The sequence below is a fragment of the Zonotrichia albicollis genome, chromosome 3, assembly GCF_047830755.1.
Source record: "Zonotrichia albicollis isolate bZonAlb1 chromosome 3, bZonAlb1.hap1, whole genome shotgun sequence".
NCBI lineage: Eukaryota > Metazoa > Chordata > Aves > Passeriformes > Passerellidae > Zonotrichia > Zonotrichia albicollis.
This window is the reverse complement of record NC_133821.1, coordinates 113296245-113315265: the sequence shown is the minus strand read 5'-3', so window position 1 is coordinate 113315265 and position 19021 is coordinate 113296245. Positions and strand designations below refer to the sequence as shown.

At 38.2% G+C, this 19021-nt stretch overlaps 1 protein-coding gene across 3 annotated transcripts in view; it reads left to right on the top strand.

Annotated features, from left to right (window-relative positions):
- EPHA7 (EPH receptor A7) overlaps positions 1 to 10721 on the top strand; it is a 165571-nt gene extending 154850 nt beyond the window's left edge. For all 3 annotated transcript variants that reach the window (XM_005483969.4, XM_005483973.4, XM_014264923.3), the window contains one exon: positions 6962 to 10721. In XM_005483969.4, the coding sequence (XP_005484026.1) occupies positions 6962 to 7157 (196 nt within the window). In that variant the 3' untranslated portion in view covers positions 7158 to 10721. The remainder of the gene's footprint in view (positions 1 to 6961) is intronic.
- Positions 10722 to 19021: the final 8300 nt, after the last annotated feature.

The following is a 19021-nucleotide window of genomic DNA, read 5'->3' as shown; positions in this document are numbered from 1 at the left end:
TTCTCAGAGCACTTTCAGGGTGGGCAAGGGGTAGGCAGTTTGAAAGCGAAAGGAGTGATGTGTATACCCTGTAGGTTACATCCAACAAGATTATGAAAGGTTCGAAATTATGGATGAAAACTCTCGGTTTGGTACATGGTGAGAAGTCAGAAGATGGGAGGGAGTGGGAAGAGAGCTGTGAAGTCATTCAGTGTCTAAGTTGTAGGTTCCACAGGACATTCCTGGCAGGGGAGTTAAGGAGTGTGAAGATTTTTTAAGTAAAGAGATACTGTTAATATAATATACCTAATAATGTAGCATAGAGTGGTTTCAGTACTCTGATTTTTCCTCAGGCCAGATTGGAATTTGTCAAAGAGACTAAATTGAGACAGATGGGAAAGCAACTGGTAATACACAACTCATTCAAGCAGACTTGAAATCGAGACATGAAAGGAGATTTTTACAATAAAAGCCTGAAAATAGGACATGAACTGTGATGGTATTTACTCTCAGATGATTTTAGAGTAGCTCTCTTTAAGTCTCGTATAATGATAGCAGATTTTAGCACTTATACCATACAAATTGGGTGAAATTAATGTCTAATTAAAGTGACCAAAAAAGAAGCACAAGTTAAAAAATAACTGATGTCTTGATAGACTATGAAAAAAGATGTGATACAGCCAGGCAAAACTTGTGTAGCCAGCCAAATGAATCTTGGACAAAACAAGACATAATGCCTGGTGCCAGAAGAGCTAAATCAGGAATAGAAAATCTATTCACCCATAGACCAAGGCTTCTGCTTGGTTATTTAATTGAACCAAATAACCAATTGTAGAGCTGTGCTGCTAATAATAATTAATAATAAAAAAACTACAACTTAGAGGTTCTCTGATGAATCATTACATGGCTAACACTGAAAAACACACACAGTGCTATGAACCATAGCTGTGCCCAAAGACTTATGTGTGCTACTGGTATTAGAGTTCCATGACTCTGAGTATGTCATTTATAAACTGGAGACATTATAGCCCCAAGCCCATAACTAAAGCCTTCCCTTTTTTGTGCCAAAACAAAACAGAAGAAATGATGAGAGTCTGTAGGATTGAGCAAGTGCAATAGGAATTATCTTGTTATTATATTACCCAGAGATGTAGAGTCTCTCTCACAAGACATTCAAGAACCCTCTGGATGCAATCCTGTTCTGTGTGCTCCACAATGACCCTGCTTGAGCAGTGAGGTTGGACAACATGCCCCAATGCGGTCCCTTCCAACCTGACCCATTCTGTGATTTTATGATTACTTCCTTAGAATTATGAAGAAAACCATTAATTTACATTAAGGAACAAACTTCCTGATCCAAAGATACTGTCTCACTGAGAAGAAAAACCATCCATTATTATTACTGAAACATTCAAACCTGGCTTGCAAGAGTCTAGACTTAATGATAGATAGATAGATAGATAGATAGATATAGATAGATAGATAGATAGATAGATAGATAAATAGATAGATAGATAGTATCCACATTGATCCCTCTCATTTCATGTCTGTAGAAACATTACTCAGGCAATTTCTTGAATGTTGTTCAACCTGTGTTACTATGCCAACTTTCACTGGCTTCCTGAAGAGCTGTATGTCCATTTTGACATGTCTGCTGTAAAATGTTTTCATTTCCTTTTCTCAGGGACAAAGAGCCTCTGCCAAGAACACATGTGTAGCTTAACAGAAAGATGGTGCAGGAATCTCAGATTTGTTCTCTCCAGCATGTTCTTTTCGGTCATAGTCATAAATTAAATGTGTTATTCCCCTGATTTCTTGCATTGTACATTGCATGAAAAATCTGATTTGCCTCGAAGAAATTTAGTAAAATCACCCAGATACCTCCTGAAGACCCCTCAGAAATGGCATTTTTTAAGAGATTGGGTGATTAGGATTTTGTTCAGAAAGTGAGAGTTGCTGAGCTCTTGCCCTCAGGCCATTTCATTCCAGGTCTGTCTCCTGATTTGTTTACTGCAGGAGCCCATAAATCATCCCTTATATTAATCTATACAAAATAGCAGCATCTCCTTTTCTACTAGACAATATTTGTACCCTCATAGGCTGCTGGAGAAAAAGACAGGGTTAGATTAAAATCCAAGCCAATATGCCTACCTGAAGAAATTGGGCCAGCAAGGCACTGAGAGGTATTCCTAATGAGGATTCTCCTTTAATATTACTGGGCCTTAACCACTTAGTGCTGTGGAAAAATGATTCATTGCTGTTGTGGAGGGAAAAGCTGCTCCTTACTACAGAGGTTCCCTACACTTCAGTTCATCCACTGCCAATAGCAGGAATGGAGGCAGGGAAGGAGAATAAAAAATAGCTTTCAGGCATTTCTTTGTAGTGCTCTTTTCAAGAGAAATAATTGTCTCAATGCCTACATTACCTAAATTTGTGCAAGAGGCAAATCCTCTTTTATGCCTTTTACTTGCTGGCAAAAGCATCCCAATTAGGCAGTGTGCTTTTTGTTGAAAGTCTCAGCCACAAGCTGCCTGCTATCCCATGAAACTGCTTTCCTAACAGCAGGATGACTCCCAGGCAGTACCTTTCTTGCAGTAGTTACTTGAGTGTCCCAACACCAAATTCCCTCTGCAGTTGTCCATGTTTGTTACCTTGTGCAGAGCTGCCTTTGAGGGATATTTTCTCAGCCATGAGGTAGGAAGCTATTTGTAGCACTATGCTCTACTTCAGTTTCTCCCCAGCTGGCATCAGTCATTAACACTTACCTAGCAGCACCCATGCTTCCCTGCAGGGTAAGCAGAAGATGATCCTGAGGAAGGAATATTTACTACCCAGCACCAACAAAAGCAATGTCTGTCTACAACCAACAATGAGTCAGGGACACAACTCCTAAGTGCAGAAGTCGTTTGTGTTGGTCAAAACAAATCAAAAAAAACCAAGAAAAAGAAGTGTGTTTACAGTGGGGAGAATTGTTGTATGCAGAAGAGCAGAATGTCAGGCTTACATGGAATGCCCAGTTAACACCAGTATTACAAGCTAATGGAATGTATTTAAAATAGTGTCAAAATCTTTCTGTTGGCAGTGCAATCTAAGGGGGAGCTGAATGGCAGAAAAAGAAAAACAAACCTGGTGAAGGGATTATGTCAGGGAACCAGGTGAAAAGAGTTACCTTTTGTGATTTTACACTCCTCACAATGAATGGGGGGAAAGTCTCTTCACATTCATTTGTACTATTATAAACATTTCTTATGGATTTCATGACATTAATATAGCTGGATTGTTGAAAATCATATGAAAACTAATGCTTGACCTGTGTCATCTGCTTCTGAATTATTTGCTGAAAAAGCAAGAAGGTATACCTTAGAAATATTGCCTGCTTTCAGTACAACAAAGTATCTTAATAATTATTGAAAAGGGAAGAAAAATCTGTATAAAGTAAGCCTTTGAAGTAGCTAATACCATTTTTACACCTTTATATTTTGAATAGGATTGTGCAAAGCTGTTTTTTATTATATTATTTTATAATATTTTATTATATTATTTTATAAATATTATTTTATTTAATTTTTTAAAATATCAGATGCTGTCAAGTTATTTGAATTTAAGATTACATGTATATATTAAATACATATTAAGAATGCATATATATATATAATATATACAGACACATACAGGATATACACACACACACACACACACACACACACATATATATATAAAGATGCCAGGTATCTTAGCAAAGACTTATGTATGTGTAAATGTGTCATTGAGCCATTGCAGCATACTTTTGTAAAACAATATATTGTATTTGGCAGTGCTTAGACGTAAGTTCTTTTATGTTGTTGCTCTTATTTTCAATTTAAAGCACCTTTTGGTGACAGAAGTCCTTGTTAGCTAAAGTCAGTGAGAATTAGTAAGCAGATGAATATGATGTAAATTGGTAGAAGCTGTTTGCTGCAAGTAGGAATCTATCTCACAGAGATGACATCCAGCTGTTACTGGGCTCACTCTCTCTCCTTTTTTAGCATAAATGCCAGAACAAGACAACAGATTGACTCCCCTCATGCTTGTTGATAGCTGAATCATGGCTGTCCATGGTTCAGAATGTTGATGGACAGACATGTAATACCTATCTGGCATCCTTATGGATAAGACTCACCTTATTTTCCTGTGATTTGATGAATGGCCTACTTTTCTGGAACTTGTGGAAATGTTACATATCTCTTGGGTGAGAAAGGCATAGAAAGACTCAGATTGACTCTACACTGCTGTGCTGTGGGAAGGTATTACAAGAAGGCAAACATGATATTTGCAATCTCTAAAAAGGGTTGGTGTGGGAAAGGAGAGACTTATATATTGATATTCATATGTTACCAGACACTTTGAGCTGCAGCTGCTTGCCTGGGAAAAGGTTGGTTAAGATAAGCCTAGTCCAAAATTACCTCTGAAGTTATTTCCTGTACTGTACCATCCCTTCCCGTCCTGATGCACCTTTCCTTTTCAGAAATCCCCTCCTTCTTCCTCAGAAAATCTTGTTTATGACACTTCTGTGGGAATGAGTGGACGGTTTTGCTGAGTAAAATGCAGATTTTTCTTGGAAGACCTTGAGTGGCCTTCTTTTCCCAGAAGAGCTAGTATCTCAGTCTGCAGGCACCACACTTTGCCATATCATTCTGACACTGCTCAACTATTAGATAAAGTGCATGTGATCTCTTTGATCCTTCTTTACATGTATCTCCTGTTGAAAGGATGAATTTAGAGATCTAATTTCAGAGAAGGGGCTGTGAATCCCTGATTTAGTGTTGGGATACGTGATAGCTTACCCAGGGCACTCGGAGAGCTAGCTCTCATGGGGTTTCCTTTATGTGGAAGTCACAGTGTGGGTGGTAACTTTTTTCTCTCATTATTGATTTTCGATATGGCCTTGGTGCATACCAGAGACTGGATAAATAAGTGCTAAATCCAACCATACAGATGGAGCAACCAAGAACTGAAGCGCTGTCCTCACTTTAGAGGCTTTATCACTGTCTTTGGCCTTTAGTTTCTCCAACCTGTTTTGGGTTTCCATCTCTTTCCAGGGAGATAGACTGTCTAATTCAAATCTGGAATGATATGGGACAGCATGGCAGCTAGAAACGAGCCGTTATGATACGGAGTAGCTGGGTCCTAGTGATGCAAGGAAATTATCTCATTCATTTGCCATGTGTTGCACAGGGATCCTCATCGTTTGTTGATGTTTCATTCTTGTTTTATTCATGCTGTTATTGCACCTGGGCTCTGCTCTGGTGAAACTGGTACTTGGGCAGTGAGAACTACTGGCAGCCCAGAGTAAAGCTGGGCCACAGTCCAGGGTGGGCCTGTACCCTATTTCATCAATCTCTTGATCTAGAGAGCTTTGTTTTGGTGCTACTGAAGAAACATCAGGTGAGAGAGCGCCAATAAAAATATAACTTGAGGTTTTAAATACCTATGCATTGAAGTGACATTTTTTACTACCATTTACGATTAGCTTTGAATAAATTCACATGTCAATCATTTTTACTAATTCAAAGGCTTACTTGTCTTCAAAATAGTAAAAAGACCTATCAGAGTAAAAAAGTTCTTCCGTTTTGAAAAGATTTCTCCTCAGAGTGCCTTTTTGATGAATTCTTTTCTCATGCATTCCATGCATTACTAGGGCTTCAAAGGGCAGGTGCAAAAAAGACTAATAGGAACGAGGTTTAGCTTAGTTAATACCTTCCCTTAATGTAAAATTAGTCCCTAGGACACTTCACTAGAGACAGAAGAAAACTTTCTGTCCCTCCATCAGATTGCTTTCTCTAGCTCTTCTTTTTGTTTGTTAAGCCTCAGATATTATGGCTATTAATAATATCAGATCCTCTTCTCAGTTTATCATAAAACATCTTGCTCCCATTTTTTTCCACTTTGGTGACAGAGATGTATGTCATGCAATGATGTGTTAATATCACTCTTCTCTTGAATGAGTCTCTTCCCTTTGATTCACACTGTTAAATAATATAATCCATGTGCTGGAATGACAGATACTACTTTGGAAGCAGCTATAAGTATATTGGTTGGTATAGCAGGGGGACATTCCTCTGCAAGTTTATTTTTCTTTAGTATTAGTGTTACATTGACTTGTCTTAGTGTCTATAACAAATTGCTTTTCTCCCAGGAATTTTCAAATAATTTAGTTAAGAGATTTCTAGCCGTATGTAAAATAATTTACATGCAGTCGCGGCCTACATCCATTAGTGCTAAAGCTATATTGTTTAGAGATTTCATATGACTAGTCTGTCACTAAATGTTCAGTAAAATCCACATCTTATTCTTTCCCTTTTTTTTTTTTTTCAGATCTGGGTTTGTTTTGTTGGGGCTTTTTAAGCAGCACAAGTAACATAAACATTGTCTTCAGGTGCCAACTATCATATAATGACTGAGATGAGTCAGTTAAAATGTTTTATAAGATTGTTCAGCCATACCAAGAGCTTCTGATAACACTGGGCTAAGGGAGAGTCTACTTTTATTAGTTTACATGCTAGAATCTATCTACCTTGTGTATGCTTTTTTAATTAAGCAGAGTTAAATTGAACACACTCATTCCACCCTTGTCCTGCTTCTTTGTTTCAAACAGTTATTAACATCTCTCCTGGTACTTGATTTTTTACCCTAGTCCCCATCTGAAAAACTGCCCCTCATTCATTAATTTCCTTTGTTTCCAATACTGAAATTATCAATTATAACCCTGTGGCTCATTGAGATCCAACGTGAAACACAACTACATTTCCTTCATGTTAGAGGTGTTTGCTTGAGAATTTTTGAGTTTATTGATGTTTACCTACCCAGTCAATGAGAATTTTTGTCAAATAGTGGTGTATACATGGCAATGAAAATGATAGTGTAATTTGCCTCTATTACTTCCTGATATCAGGATTCTGCTGCACTGCAAATTTCATATCTGTTGTTATTATTTGTTTGACAGAATCAAAAACATGCCAGGTGCTTTGCAAAACAGAGAACAAGAAAAATCCCTTTCCAGAAGAGATGGCAGCCTGAATAGAAATGGCATAATGGCAGGAGACAAAGGAAGCAGAAAGGGGAAGCAAAACAAGAGTTATAACCATAAGATCATGAGATTGGTTTGGAGGCACAGTGAACGCTATGAGGCATTTTTTTAAAGCCCATAAGGACTGTAGTTGGGATTAGAGAATGGAAATGTAGAAAAGAAGCATGGAAAGGAATGGAGAAGAAGGGAGGAACAGACTGGCAACAGGAGGAAGAGTAAACAGAGGTGTATGGGAGAGGCCAGAACACACATCTGACAAACTGAGGATTATGACTAATGACAAGGATGAAAGACCACATCTGAAGAGCATGATGATTTCAGGAGGATGGCGAAGCAGGACATGGCGATGCTGCTAGGGAGAGAAGAGCCAGCAAAGCTGCCCTGGAAGCCTGCCCTGGAAGCTCCTCACGCTAACATAACCCTGCTTCCCCATCTTCTTTCTAGCTCCCCTCTTATACATAAAATATGTATATAGAAGAGCAAAGGAGAAGGAGAAGCAGCTAAATAAACTTTTCCAAAGATCCTGCTGGGGAAGAAGTTTAAACTGGGATGATACAGATTTACTCCTACTGATACTCCTTGTGGATAGCAAGAGGCAGAGGGCATTCTGTTAGTCATACTCCTGCAGATGAATCTATGTGAGTCTTTGCCTCTGCTTACAAACAGGCCTTGTTGAGAAATATTCAGCGGAATTATAATACTCCAGCCAATCCGGGACATTTTAAAATGTCCTTCCATTCTAGAACAGAAAGAAATTATACCACTCACAGTGAAATGGAAACAGGAAAGAAGAACATTTTAACAGTTTTTTTTTTTTAATGCTGAAAATAATCATTTCAGTATTACAGAAAAACATAAGGGGATTTTGCTCATTGTGGAAAAAAATACATATTATACCTTTTCATTAAATTTCTGATAAAATTGGAAATTATTTTAATTATTTAGGACTGGTTTTTCTGTTGTGGATTTTTTTTTAGAAAATTGGTAATTTTAGAAGGAAACAGGAAAATTGCCATGTTCAGCCTGTCAGGCATCTTAAAATACCCTGATTTCCAAGGTAAGAATTCTTCAGGAGTAAGAAAGCTGAAAAGTGGCCAGTCTAATCTCTTCCTCACTTCCTTCTCCTCTGCTTCTGTGATCAGACATGTCTAATGATTGGTCTGCAAAGAGCAAAGCCAGTTTCTATGTCTCCCTGAGAAAAGGCATTTTGCCAACTACTTTAAGAATTTTTAATTGGATCTAGTTACAGGAAGTCACTTTTTTGCTGCAGACTATGTGTCCACAAATCCTCCTCAAAGCTCTTCCATTTTGCCTGGAAAGGTTTATCAGAAAGCATGCTGGAAAGGCTCAGATCTTTCCCTCTTCAGTGAAACTGTTTCTGAATGTAGTTATAGCTTAGCAGATGTACTGGTATGACAGTTGAGAGACTACTGCTGTTAATGAAGTATTCTATTACTTGTCATATATAGGCACTTTTCACTTGGTACTTCTGACTGCAAAGTATTGATGTTTAGGCTATTACAAGTACTTGCGCATTATGTTTTTTCGGTAAGTTTTAGAGGACAGAACTGGGTAAATTTTTCTTCTCCTTCAGGGTAACACAGCTTTTCATGAGTCATTCATCTTAAATATATACCAGAGTGATATCAAGTTGTTTGTTGTGACACCTTATCAATATGACGCCCATTTTTAGTTTCTTCTAGCAGTGGAATGATTTGTCTCATGGAGACAATGTCCTTGTTTGAGAATGGTGACTCTGGACAAGATTAAAATAATTTGTTTGAGTGAGGAGGAGGCAACTGCAAGTCATAGCTGAAATATTACCAAAAATCCTTAACTGGTTGGATTTGTCCATCATTTGTTTAAAGATTTTGGTAAATGGTGCTTTATTGGGTTCCCAAATGCCAGCAATGGCCAAGCACTTTCTTTTAATTTTCTTCAATTTGGACTTTGCTTAAGTTAATTAAGCTTTTGTCATCTCAGGGTACCATTTTAGCAATGAGGTTTACAAGACCTTCTCTGTCAGTGTAAAAACTTTGGCTGCTTAAGAACATATGGGGTATAGAGAGTAAACTCAATGCTCAGCAGTGCTTGAAGAGTGATTCCCACCAATTTCTCTCCAAAGTCATCAAAATAATACTGGATTTAAATCCTATAGTCACGGTGTCAATTTACCAAAATCTTCTCTGCCTAAATAATTCTTCAATTAAATGTAGCTCAAAGCTTTATTACAATCCATCTATCATTAAAAAATGGGATTGCAAAGTAGTGTCGTAATATCACCCCATAATACAGATTTTTTGCATATCATTTTTACATATTTGAAGGAACTCCATTAACTCAGTTGTATACAACTTTTTGCAATAAGAGGCACAACATAAAGCAATATCAAAACACAGGTAATATTTCTACTAATTTTATTTAGCCAAGCTCCAGAGTTTGCATAATTTTGCCACTGCTTCTGGCATGATAGCAGATGTGAAGGTTATCCATACCTGCCTAACTTTTGGTGCTGAGAGAGGATTTAGCTGTGTGGCACCTTACCACCCTCTGATACCAAAAAAACCCAAAAAAAGGAATACCACTGGGAAATGTGGCATAGCCTCTGGGGAATGCAGTTTGACCTACCTTCTGGGTTCAGACACTGAACTGGATGCATGATTTGGGAAGGGATTTAATATCAGCTACCTCAGTAGCCACAAGGTGTTACAGGAAAAAGATTGAAAACAAACCAAACTACTCTAATGTATCCTGAGAATGAAGGACAGCATGGTTATTTTGCTGATATATTAATTTCTAACCTCGCCTATACTTCTCCTCACAATCTTTCCCTGATATTGTCTGTCAGTTCTTTCAAGAAGACACTTGGTTGTGCATAAAGTAGGAATAGCTGCACTGACTCGAGCCCACGCAGCCCTGTGTGCCTGGCTGTGTGCCTTGCTGGGGGTACAGTCTTGCTTTAAGGCCTCCACTGATCCCTGCAGATCAGGGAAACCTTCAGCTGTTCACTTCCAGACATCTCCAGGGCTCTATATCCAATATGTACAGTTCAAATACTTCCCAAATCAGGGCAGTGCACTATGATGAGTAGTCTGAATTTGTCCTATATTCTGTGAATTTACTTCTTTCTTCTGTCAGTCTTCTCACTCTGTCGTGCCCTTCTTTCTCCTGAAGCAGAATGACCAGGGCTGCATGAATAATTCAAAATAAGAGTGTATGATGTATTTATACAGTGATATAGCGATACAGTGTATTTATACTGTGATATATATATATATATATGTTTTCTATTTTGTTTACCGTTTCTTTCTTAATCATCCAAATATCCTGTTTCACATTTTTACTTGATACTGGGTGCTTGACTTGATGTTTTCAGAGAGATGTCTGATGTTAATTCCTTATTTTTTTCTTCTCAAGCAATAGTTAATTCGTAGTCCCTGCCTGTGTGTGTAGAGTTAGACTTATTTACCCCTTGTTCAGTTCTTTCTGTTTTATCAGATTTCATCACTCCTTCACGGCCAAGGGCATTTAAAATTGTGAAATCATTTTGCAGTTCTTTCCAGGCAGTTCCTTACTGATTTAAATTACAAAAAGCATTTTGTATCAAACTTTCTCATCTAACAGTTCTTAGATATCACATTTCCCTTTACTACTAATAAAAGTACTTTTGCTTAAATCCTTTGTTTTATTTCATGCTTCAGTCCAGGAATCTTTGCAAACACTTAAGTACCCAAATGCTATAATTCACTTCTATGTTTTTAAGGCTGGGGGAGGGAGGACTTCAAACTATTGTCATTTGTGTTTTATTAACTGGAAACCTTAAAAGTAGATTTTAGACCTTCTTATTGCCTCCTGGTTCTGACAGAGTGGTTATACAACCTTCAGAGTGAAAAATTGCTAAGGGCTAGATGCATAAACTGCATCTAGGAATGCCTTTAGCCTCTTAGATCTCCTTTCTCCTTGCAAAAGCTGTAAGCCCAGATTAGTTACATCCCTCTACACTAAAAAGAGAAAACCTGGGTGTTAAGCAACAACCTCCACCAACTCTTTCATACTGAGCAGGGAACAGTCTGGGTGAACAGAAGAAACACCCAGATGGGCTAAATTAAACCGGAGAGTGGTGTACTGATATTGGTATATTTTTCAATACTGCCTTGCTCATGGGACTGTAAGGTGCTGTGAGGTGAGACTTTCCAGCATCTCTCCCACAGCAGCTGTTGTTCATCCCACTCTTTCCTGCAGTGAGCTCTAGGACCAAACTACAATGCTGAGGTCACGATCCTTCTTTTTGTCTAGCACAGTGAATGTCGAACTTTCAGGGTTAGGCAACAACTGAGTAGACTTTGGGGAACTACCCTGTCAGCATGGTAGTATTTCAAAGCTGTATTTAGCCACTTCTGTTCAAGTGCAAGTCTAAGCTGGAGTTTAAGTTACAACACCAGTGAAAGCAGAGACAAGAATTTGAATCCCAGCTTTGCAGACCTGTTAAACTTGCTTGTGAGAAAGGACTGACTTTATATAACCCATATATAACCTTCACTCAAATGGCACTCTTGCAGTCCTCCAAAACCTATGCTTGGTCTACACAAGTGTTGTGCCATGACCCATGTTACCATGTGAATACTGACAGTATGTAAATGTAGACAGGTGAGTAGACCCTATGAGTTATTAGTATTCATAACATACCAAAAATCTTAGATAGTGGGAAAAAGGAGTGAGCAACATAAGTGAACCATGACTGACATTTAGTGTTTCTCAAGCTGAGTTGTATGCTGAATATTTGAGAGAAAGAACTGAGAGCACATTTATTTATTTTTTATTTAATATTTTAGAAACATCTCCACTTGCCAATATTTAAAAAAACTACAAAAAACCCAAACCAAACAACAACAACAACAACAAAAAATCAAACAAAAAAGCCCACACCACAGTTATGTACTGTGCTTATTTTTCTGTAGTTATAAAAGTAATTCTATCAAAATATATAGCTATACTAATCTGGCCAGTGACAAAATGAACCAGCTACCAGAGGAGGTTTGGGATGACAAATTTCCATCTGTTCCATTACATCTTATGTGCCTGTAAATCCTTGTCTGAAACAGTAGAATTTGAGAAATAATAAGCCAAAAATTAAGACTCTGCAAACTATCAAATCAATCTGCCCTGTGATTTTTTTAAAAAAGAACAAGCTCTGAATGACTGCTATCTTTATCTCTGTCATCTATATCTATGCATCTACATTAATACAAGCTTCTGTCATCTATATCTGTGTATCAATATTAATACAGGCTAGTTCACACATTTGTAATTATTTCCTTTCTCAGTTTGTTAGATTTATCTGTTGGCACAGTCCCTCCAGTGCTTCAGCTTTTTTTTTGTTTTGCTGATATTAACATTAATGGGTTCTACTTTTTAATTGATAGTTATTACTTGAGTAAGGATGTCAGGTAGCAATAAAATAAAAGACAATGAACAGAATAAAAGACAATGAACAGAAACTTGGGAAAATTCATAACAAATCCCAGGTCAGCCTGTCCTTCCTGGTGTGTACTGGGCAGGCACAATGCTTTTTGTATATAATGCCAAAATGGCACAGAATTGTGTTTTTATGCACTGACACCAAATACCAGTAAAGCTCTTTCGAGGCCTCATAGACTTAGAGACATGAAGGAACTTGTAGAAGCCTGTGTTTTTAAACTTGTCCAAAAACATCTAAATGATAATTTTGTGCCAGTTCTGATATTTTATGTTCACACCAGATCCTATAAAAATTCCCCTTCCTTGTTCACAGCCCATGTCACCAGCCCTTTCTAGCTCTTTTTTTTCTATGTAGTATATGATTGAAGACTTCATTGGTTGTTGGTTGCAGGTTTACTCATGAAAAATATCTTTTTAGTTGTGTTTTGACTGTAAACTACATTTACATTATTGTTTCAATCTTTTTTTTTTCTATTCCAAACCCCAGATTAAGGAAGTAATAAATGATGGATTGATTATTCAGAAAAAAAAAAAAATCTCTTCTAATTCTCTTAAAGAAAAACATTTCCTATAACATACCCTTTCTCTAAGGTTTCCAACAGTTTGGGATCTCAATTTGAAGCCAATTATGGGACTCTAACTTTTTTGAAAGTACTGATTTCCAAACCTCTGAAATACCATTTTCCTCAATTTATTACAAACTAAAGAAATATAAAGGGCATCTTTAAAAGGAAAAGGAAAAGCCTTAGTTACTGAATTTTCTTTGACATTTTAGGACCTTGATTTATGTTATGCTCGAGTTCTCTCTTTCATCTAAATGCATATATATATGTTTGCACTCTCACACAAAAGAATCATAGAATGAGAATAATTTAGTTTGAAAAAGGGTTAGATTGAGTCTATCCCTTAACCTAGTACTGCCGAGTCCACCACTAGATTATGTCCTTAAGCACCACATCAACACAACTTTTAATGCCTCCAGGGACAATGATTCCTCCACTTCCCTTTTCAAATGTTTGAGAACCTTTTCCATGCAGAAATTTTTTCCAGTACCCAAAATAAACCTCCTCTGGAACAACTAGAAGGCGTTTCATCTTGTCCTACCAGTTGCTACCCAGGAGTAGAGACCAGCCTCCTATCACTACCACCTTTCTTCAGGTATTGTAGAGAACAATAAGGTCCCGCTGAGCTTCCTTTTCCCCAGGCTAAACAACAGCCGCTCCCTCAGCTGCTCCTCATTAGAATTGTTCTCTCCACTCTTGACCAGCATTGTTGCCTTAGTCTGGGTTCACTTCAGCTTGTCAATGTACTTGTGGTCAGGCACACAGAACTGGACATGGTACTCAATGTGTCACCTCACAAGGGACAGGGGCAGGGGGACAATCACTGCTGGCCACACGACTTTTGATAACAGCCAGGATGCCATTGGCCTTCTTGGTCACCTGGGCACATGTGTGGCTCATGATCAGCTGGCTGTTGACCCTCCTGTCCTTTTCTGCTGGGTGCATCACCTGACACTCTGCCCCAGCCTGTAGTGCTGCATGGGTTTGTTGTGACTGAAATGCAGGACCCAGAACTTTGTCTTGCTGAACCTCAGAGAGCTGGCCTTGCCCAATTGATCCACTCTGTCCAGATCCCTCTGTAGATCCTTCCTACCCTCCATCAGATCAACAATCCTGCCCATCCTTGTGTGATTTTCAAAGTGACTGATGGTACACTCAGTTTCCTCATGGAGATCATTGGTAAAGATTAAACAGAACTGGCCCCAACACTGAACCCCAGGGAATGTCACTAGTAACTATCTGCCAATGGAATTTGACTCCATTCGCCACCACTTTCTGGGCCAGCCATCCAGGCAAGGTTTACACTGCAAACACCTTCCACACCAGGAGCAGCCAGTTGCCCCAAGAGAATCCTGTGGGAAATTGTGTCAAAGGCCTTGCTAAAGACCCAGCAGATACCATCCACAGCCTTTTCCTCACCCACTAAACTGCTCACCCTGTCATAGAAGGCAATCAGCTGCTCAAGGTAGACCTGCCTTTCCTAAATCCCTGCTGGCTGGGCCTGATCTACATGGTTTTCTTGCACATGCCATGTGATCTCACTCAAGTTGATCTGCTTCAAGACCTTCCCCAGTGCTGAGGTCAGCCCTTCTTGTAGATGGGTGTCCCATTTGTTAATCTGCAGTCATTTGGGACTCCCCTGCCGAGCCAGGAGTGTTGAAAAATGATGGAAAATGGCTTAGTGAACTCTTCTAGTATCTCCCCTGTACCCTCAGGGTGAATCCCATGCAGGCCTTGTAACCCTTGTGCTTACCAAGTGATGTAACAGGACACTGAAAATTTCCCCATGTATTATGGGGGCTTGATTCTGCTCCCCATCCCTTTCTTTCAGCTCAGAGGACTAATTACCCCCCAGTGTCTTAAAAATTGCTCTTATTATTAAAGACTGAGGCAGTACCTCTCACTCTTCCTCATCCTTTGTTACCATATTCCCCCTTGCATCCATTAAAGGATTGAAATTCTGTACAGCCTCCTTTTTGTTGCTGGTATGTTTATAGATACATTTTATATTATCTTTTATGTCAGTAGCCAGATTAAGTTCTAGTTGGGCTTCAGCCCTTCAAGTTTTCCTCCCGCATAATCTCATGACATCCTTGTAGTCTTCCTGAATGGCCTACCCCTTCATCTAAAGGTCTTAAACTCTCTTTCTTCCCCGACTTCCACACAAAGCTCTCTATTAAGCCAGGGTGGTCTTCCTTCTCACCCCCAAAACTTATGGCAGGTGGCAGCAGATTTCCCTGTCAAAGCGCATCCAGCTTTCCTGGATTTCTTTCTTCTTCAGGACTGCCTCCCAAGGGACTTTGTCAGCCAGGCTCCTAAGAAGGCCAAAGTCTGCCCTCCAGAAGGCCAAGCTTCTCTTCTCTTCTCTTACTTCTTCAAGAATTGCAAACTCTATTATTTCATGATGGCTGTGCCCAAGAAGCCTTCTGATCATCACATCACCCTAAAGTCCTTCTCTGCTCTCAAAAAACAGGTCCAACAGGACCCTTTTTAGGTCATTCCGATATTGTGCCAGGAAAATATCTTCCACACATTCCAGTAAACTTCTAGACCTTTCTCTCTCTTGTAATTTCACATATTTCCAGCAGATATCTGGTAAATTGGAGTCCCTCATGAGAACAAAAGCCATGTGAGACTTCTCTTACAGACTTCTGCTTGCAAATTATTTCATCCACCTCTCCATCCTAGCTGGGTGGTTTCTAAGAGATTCCTATGACATATTCCTTGTTGACCTTTCTTCCAATCCTCACTTGTAAAGTCTCAACCCTAACATCACCATCATTAAATTCTAGGCAATCAAACGTTCCCATTCTTGCCTATCCCTTCTGAAGAGTTTTTTATGCCATCCATTGCAGCACTCCAGATGTGTGGGTCTTCCCACCATATACCTGTGATAGAAATTATGTCACAGTTTTCCTGCTGCACCATGGTTCCAACTCCTGTTTGTTGCACACGCTGCATGCATTGAGGTAGATGAATAGCCAGGGAAGTCTCTCAACATTAATATTACAAATGAACTTTTAACCAGTGGACAGCCATTCTAATCAAAGCTGAAGTATCAAGGAAAACAAATTGAGATGGTCAGTTTGGAGGCAGGTTTTTCTAATAAATACAAGGAGTTGGTTATATGCATCATTAAATATTTCAGCTAAGAGAAAGTTCGAAAATGCATTGTTGTCAACCATAATTAATACCAATTTGGACAGGAATATTTCAAAGACTGCTGTAGTAGGTCTTGGTTGCTAGAGCCAGCATAAATTTCCTTGGGCAGTTCAAGATATACAGTTTTTTTCCTTTAAATTTATTATTATTTATATTGTCAAGAATTTGCCAATTAATTAGTCAAAATATATGGAGCACATTCTTTCTGAAAGCTTCACATTTAATATTTTCTGATGTATGTTGAAAACATAACTTATAGCTTTGGCTTCTAACTTATAGAAAAAGTAGGAAAGGTTCACTGAATAAGATAAGTGCAGGCTTTTGTAGATGATTCAAATTAAGTTTAAAGTTAGTTGAACATATTAATATTATTCATCTCAGCCAAATAAAAATGTAGAAATTGTTGCATTAGTCCATTCAGAATTATATTTTATCTGTACAGGTATGAAAACTACATTCATTTTGATGGTGAATAAAAATGAAAGATTTCAATATTTATGTAATCACAATTTAATTATCACCAGAGCTGTCCATAATTTCTTCTGTACAACTAGGCAAAATTCTTGGGTGAAAGCTTAAAAGCTCTGTCTCTAAGTTTACCAGAATTATTATCTATCAACCCATGAGTGCACACAGATATTCAAGCACACATTCACAAATAGATGTAGAGAAGACTGTCACACGGTCTTATCTTTGTTTCTTTTCTCAGAAACTAGAGATATGTTAAGAATAAAATAATTTAAGCAATTCTTTGCCTTTGTGTAATATCTGAATCCAAATTTCAGAGAAACCTTCCTGTGTATAAAGATGGAATTTTATGGAATCCAACAACAAACAAACACTGAGAGATGTAATCTGCATTCTTGCTTGCCTTTTTGTGTCCATTCTTTGTTTTTATTTTTGTTGATGGCACTATTTTCCACCTCTTCACTTCCATACTTTTGAAGAAGGTTAACAGTAATAATGACTAACAGCATTCCCACAAGGGACCTAAGAAATAACCTCAAAATTATACAATGTGTGCTTTAAAGTAATGAAATAGTCCCTCTGTCACCCTCAAAAATAGCAGGGACTAGTTTCACCACTTCCTTCCCTCCAGACTGCTCTCATATGCCTTTTATGGTGAAGTATTCTCTTGGAAATAAACAATGCACAAGTTCTGAAACTTTTTTTTTTTTAATAATTACCAGATGGAATGGAGTTGATGAGGTGAATGTAACCAGGATTTAAAAATATCAAGTGCCATTAGGTGACGTTAAATGTAATGAAATCTCAAGGTCAACTTAATTTCCTGCATCTCCTTATCTCTTTGACACATAGTACTGTATCTCAGTAGCTGCCACCAACAGCTACCATCAGTGTGCTTGGCTAATTGGTAATCAGTCATGTCACTTGGTGTGATCTCATCCAGTCTGACTACTGAACCTGACTGCAACAACAAAAAAGGAAATTGAAAACTCTTAGCAGATATGTGTTTAGCCCACGTATTTTCAGCAGCACTATATGCCTGCAGTTCAAGCTTTTATTATACTACATTAATAAGCATGTTTGGATTTGATGGTTTTGGGAGTTATTCATACAGGAATAGTCTGTAGAACTAAAACCCATGGCATTTAGCTACCAACCAAATAACCCCATCAAATGCTGAAAGATAAGATTTCTTAGCAGTTCAACAGCATTAAGATAGGGAAAAAAACATTTAAATAAAATTCCTACTCACATATCCTTTCTCATCATTAACCATTTCAGCATGGCGTGTAGCCATAACAGCTGAATGAAACCAGAGAGAATCTCATTGCTGGGATGTGATCCAGCAAAGTGCTTAAGTACAGCTAGCATATAAGGTCAATAATATCCCATCAAAGTTACTATATGATGACCCACATGATTAAAAGTGCATAGAATTGTAGGTAGGTTCTTTTCTGGTTTAGGGTCTAAGGAACGAGGCATTTAAGATCAGCTTTTCATGTGCTAAAATATATTTACAAATCTTTTTAAGAGACGATATATAAAGAAAAATTACTATCTCATCTTTGAATGCTATACTCAGGACAACTTCATATGTGAAAATCCTGCACATTAAGTGATCACTTTATTCCCAAACTAAGAAGTTGTCTGAAATGGCAAGCCACAAGTGCTAATCTCTGCTACTAATAAACAAAAGTAAATCATGGCAGAAAACTCGTTTGTGTTCAGTAATCTCCAGAGGATTAGCATTTCAAGGGATCAGATTTCCTAAACTCCTCTTTCCTGATAACAGCCTCTGCTGTGAGGTGACACACCAATAGACATAAATTATCTAGAGCTGCAGATAAGCAGAGGCCATTTGGGGGTTCGAAGTGCAATATAAATAGATGCAAAACAGTAGGGGAACTGGTGCTCATCACAAACCTCAGAAGGATTAGCAGTTCAAGCTCTGATTTCCTTGCTGTTTTTAGCTGTGATTTATCATCCGACAGTGCCTGAGCGTCTGTTTTATCTGTGATAATTTAATGGTTTAGTGGCAGTCCCTTTATCTGGGGGTCATAATTAAGCTTGTTTGATCAGTTTCCTAACAAGCACCTCCTCTGTATTTTTAGCTATGCCTATTTTTTCTCAGTATGTAGCAGCATTTTTGCTAATTAGTATTAACAATATTATTGTTAACAATTACTGTTAATGATAACAATCTCTTAAAAGGTTAGCATTTATCTGGAGGAGAAATGCAAGCCAAAAAGGATACAAGACTTTGAATCTAAATACATTTATAGGAAGTTATAACTGTAGTGTCACT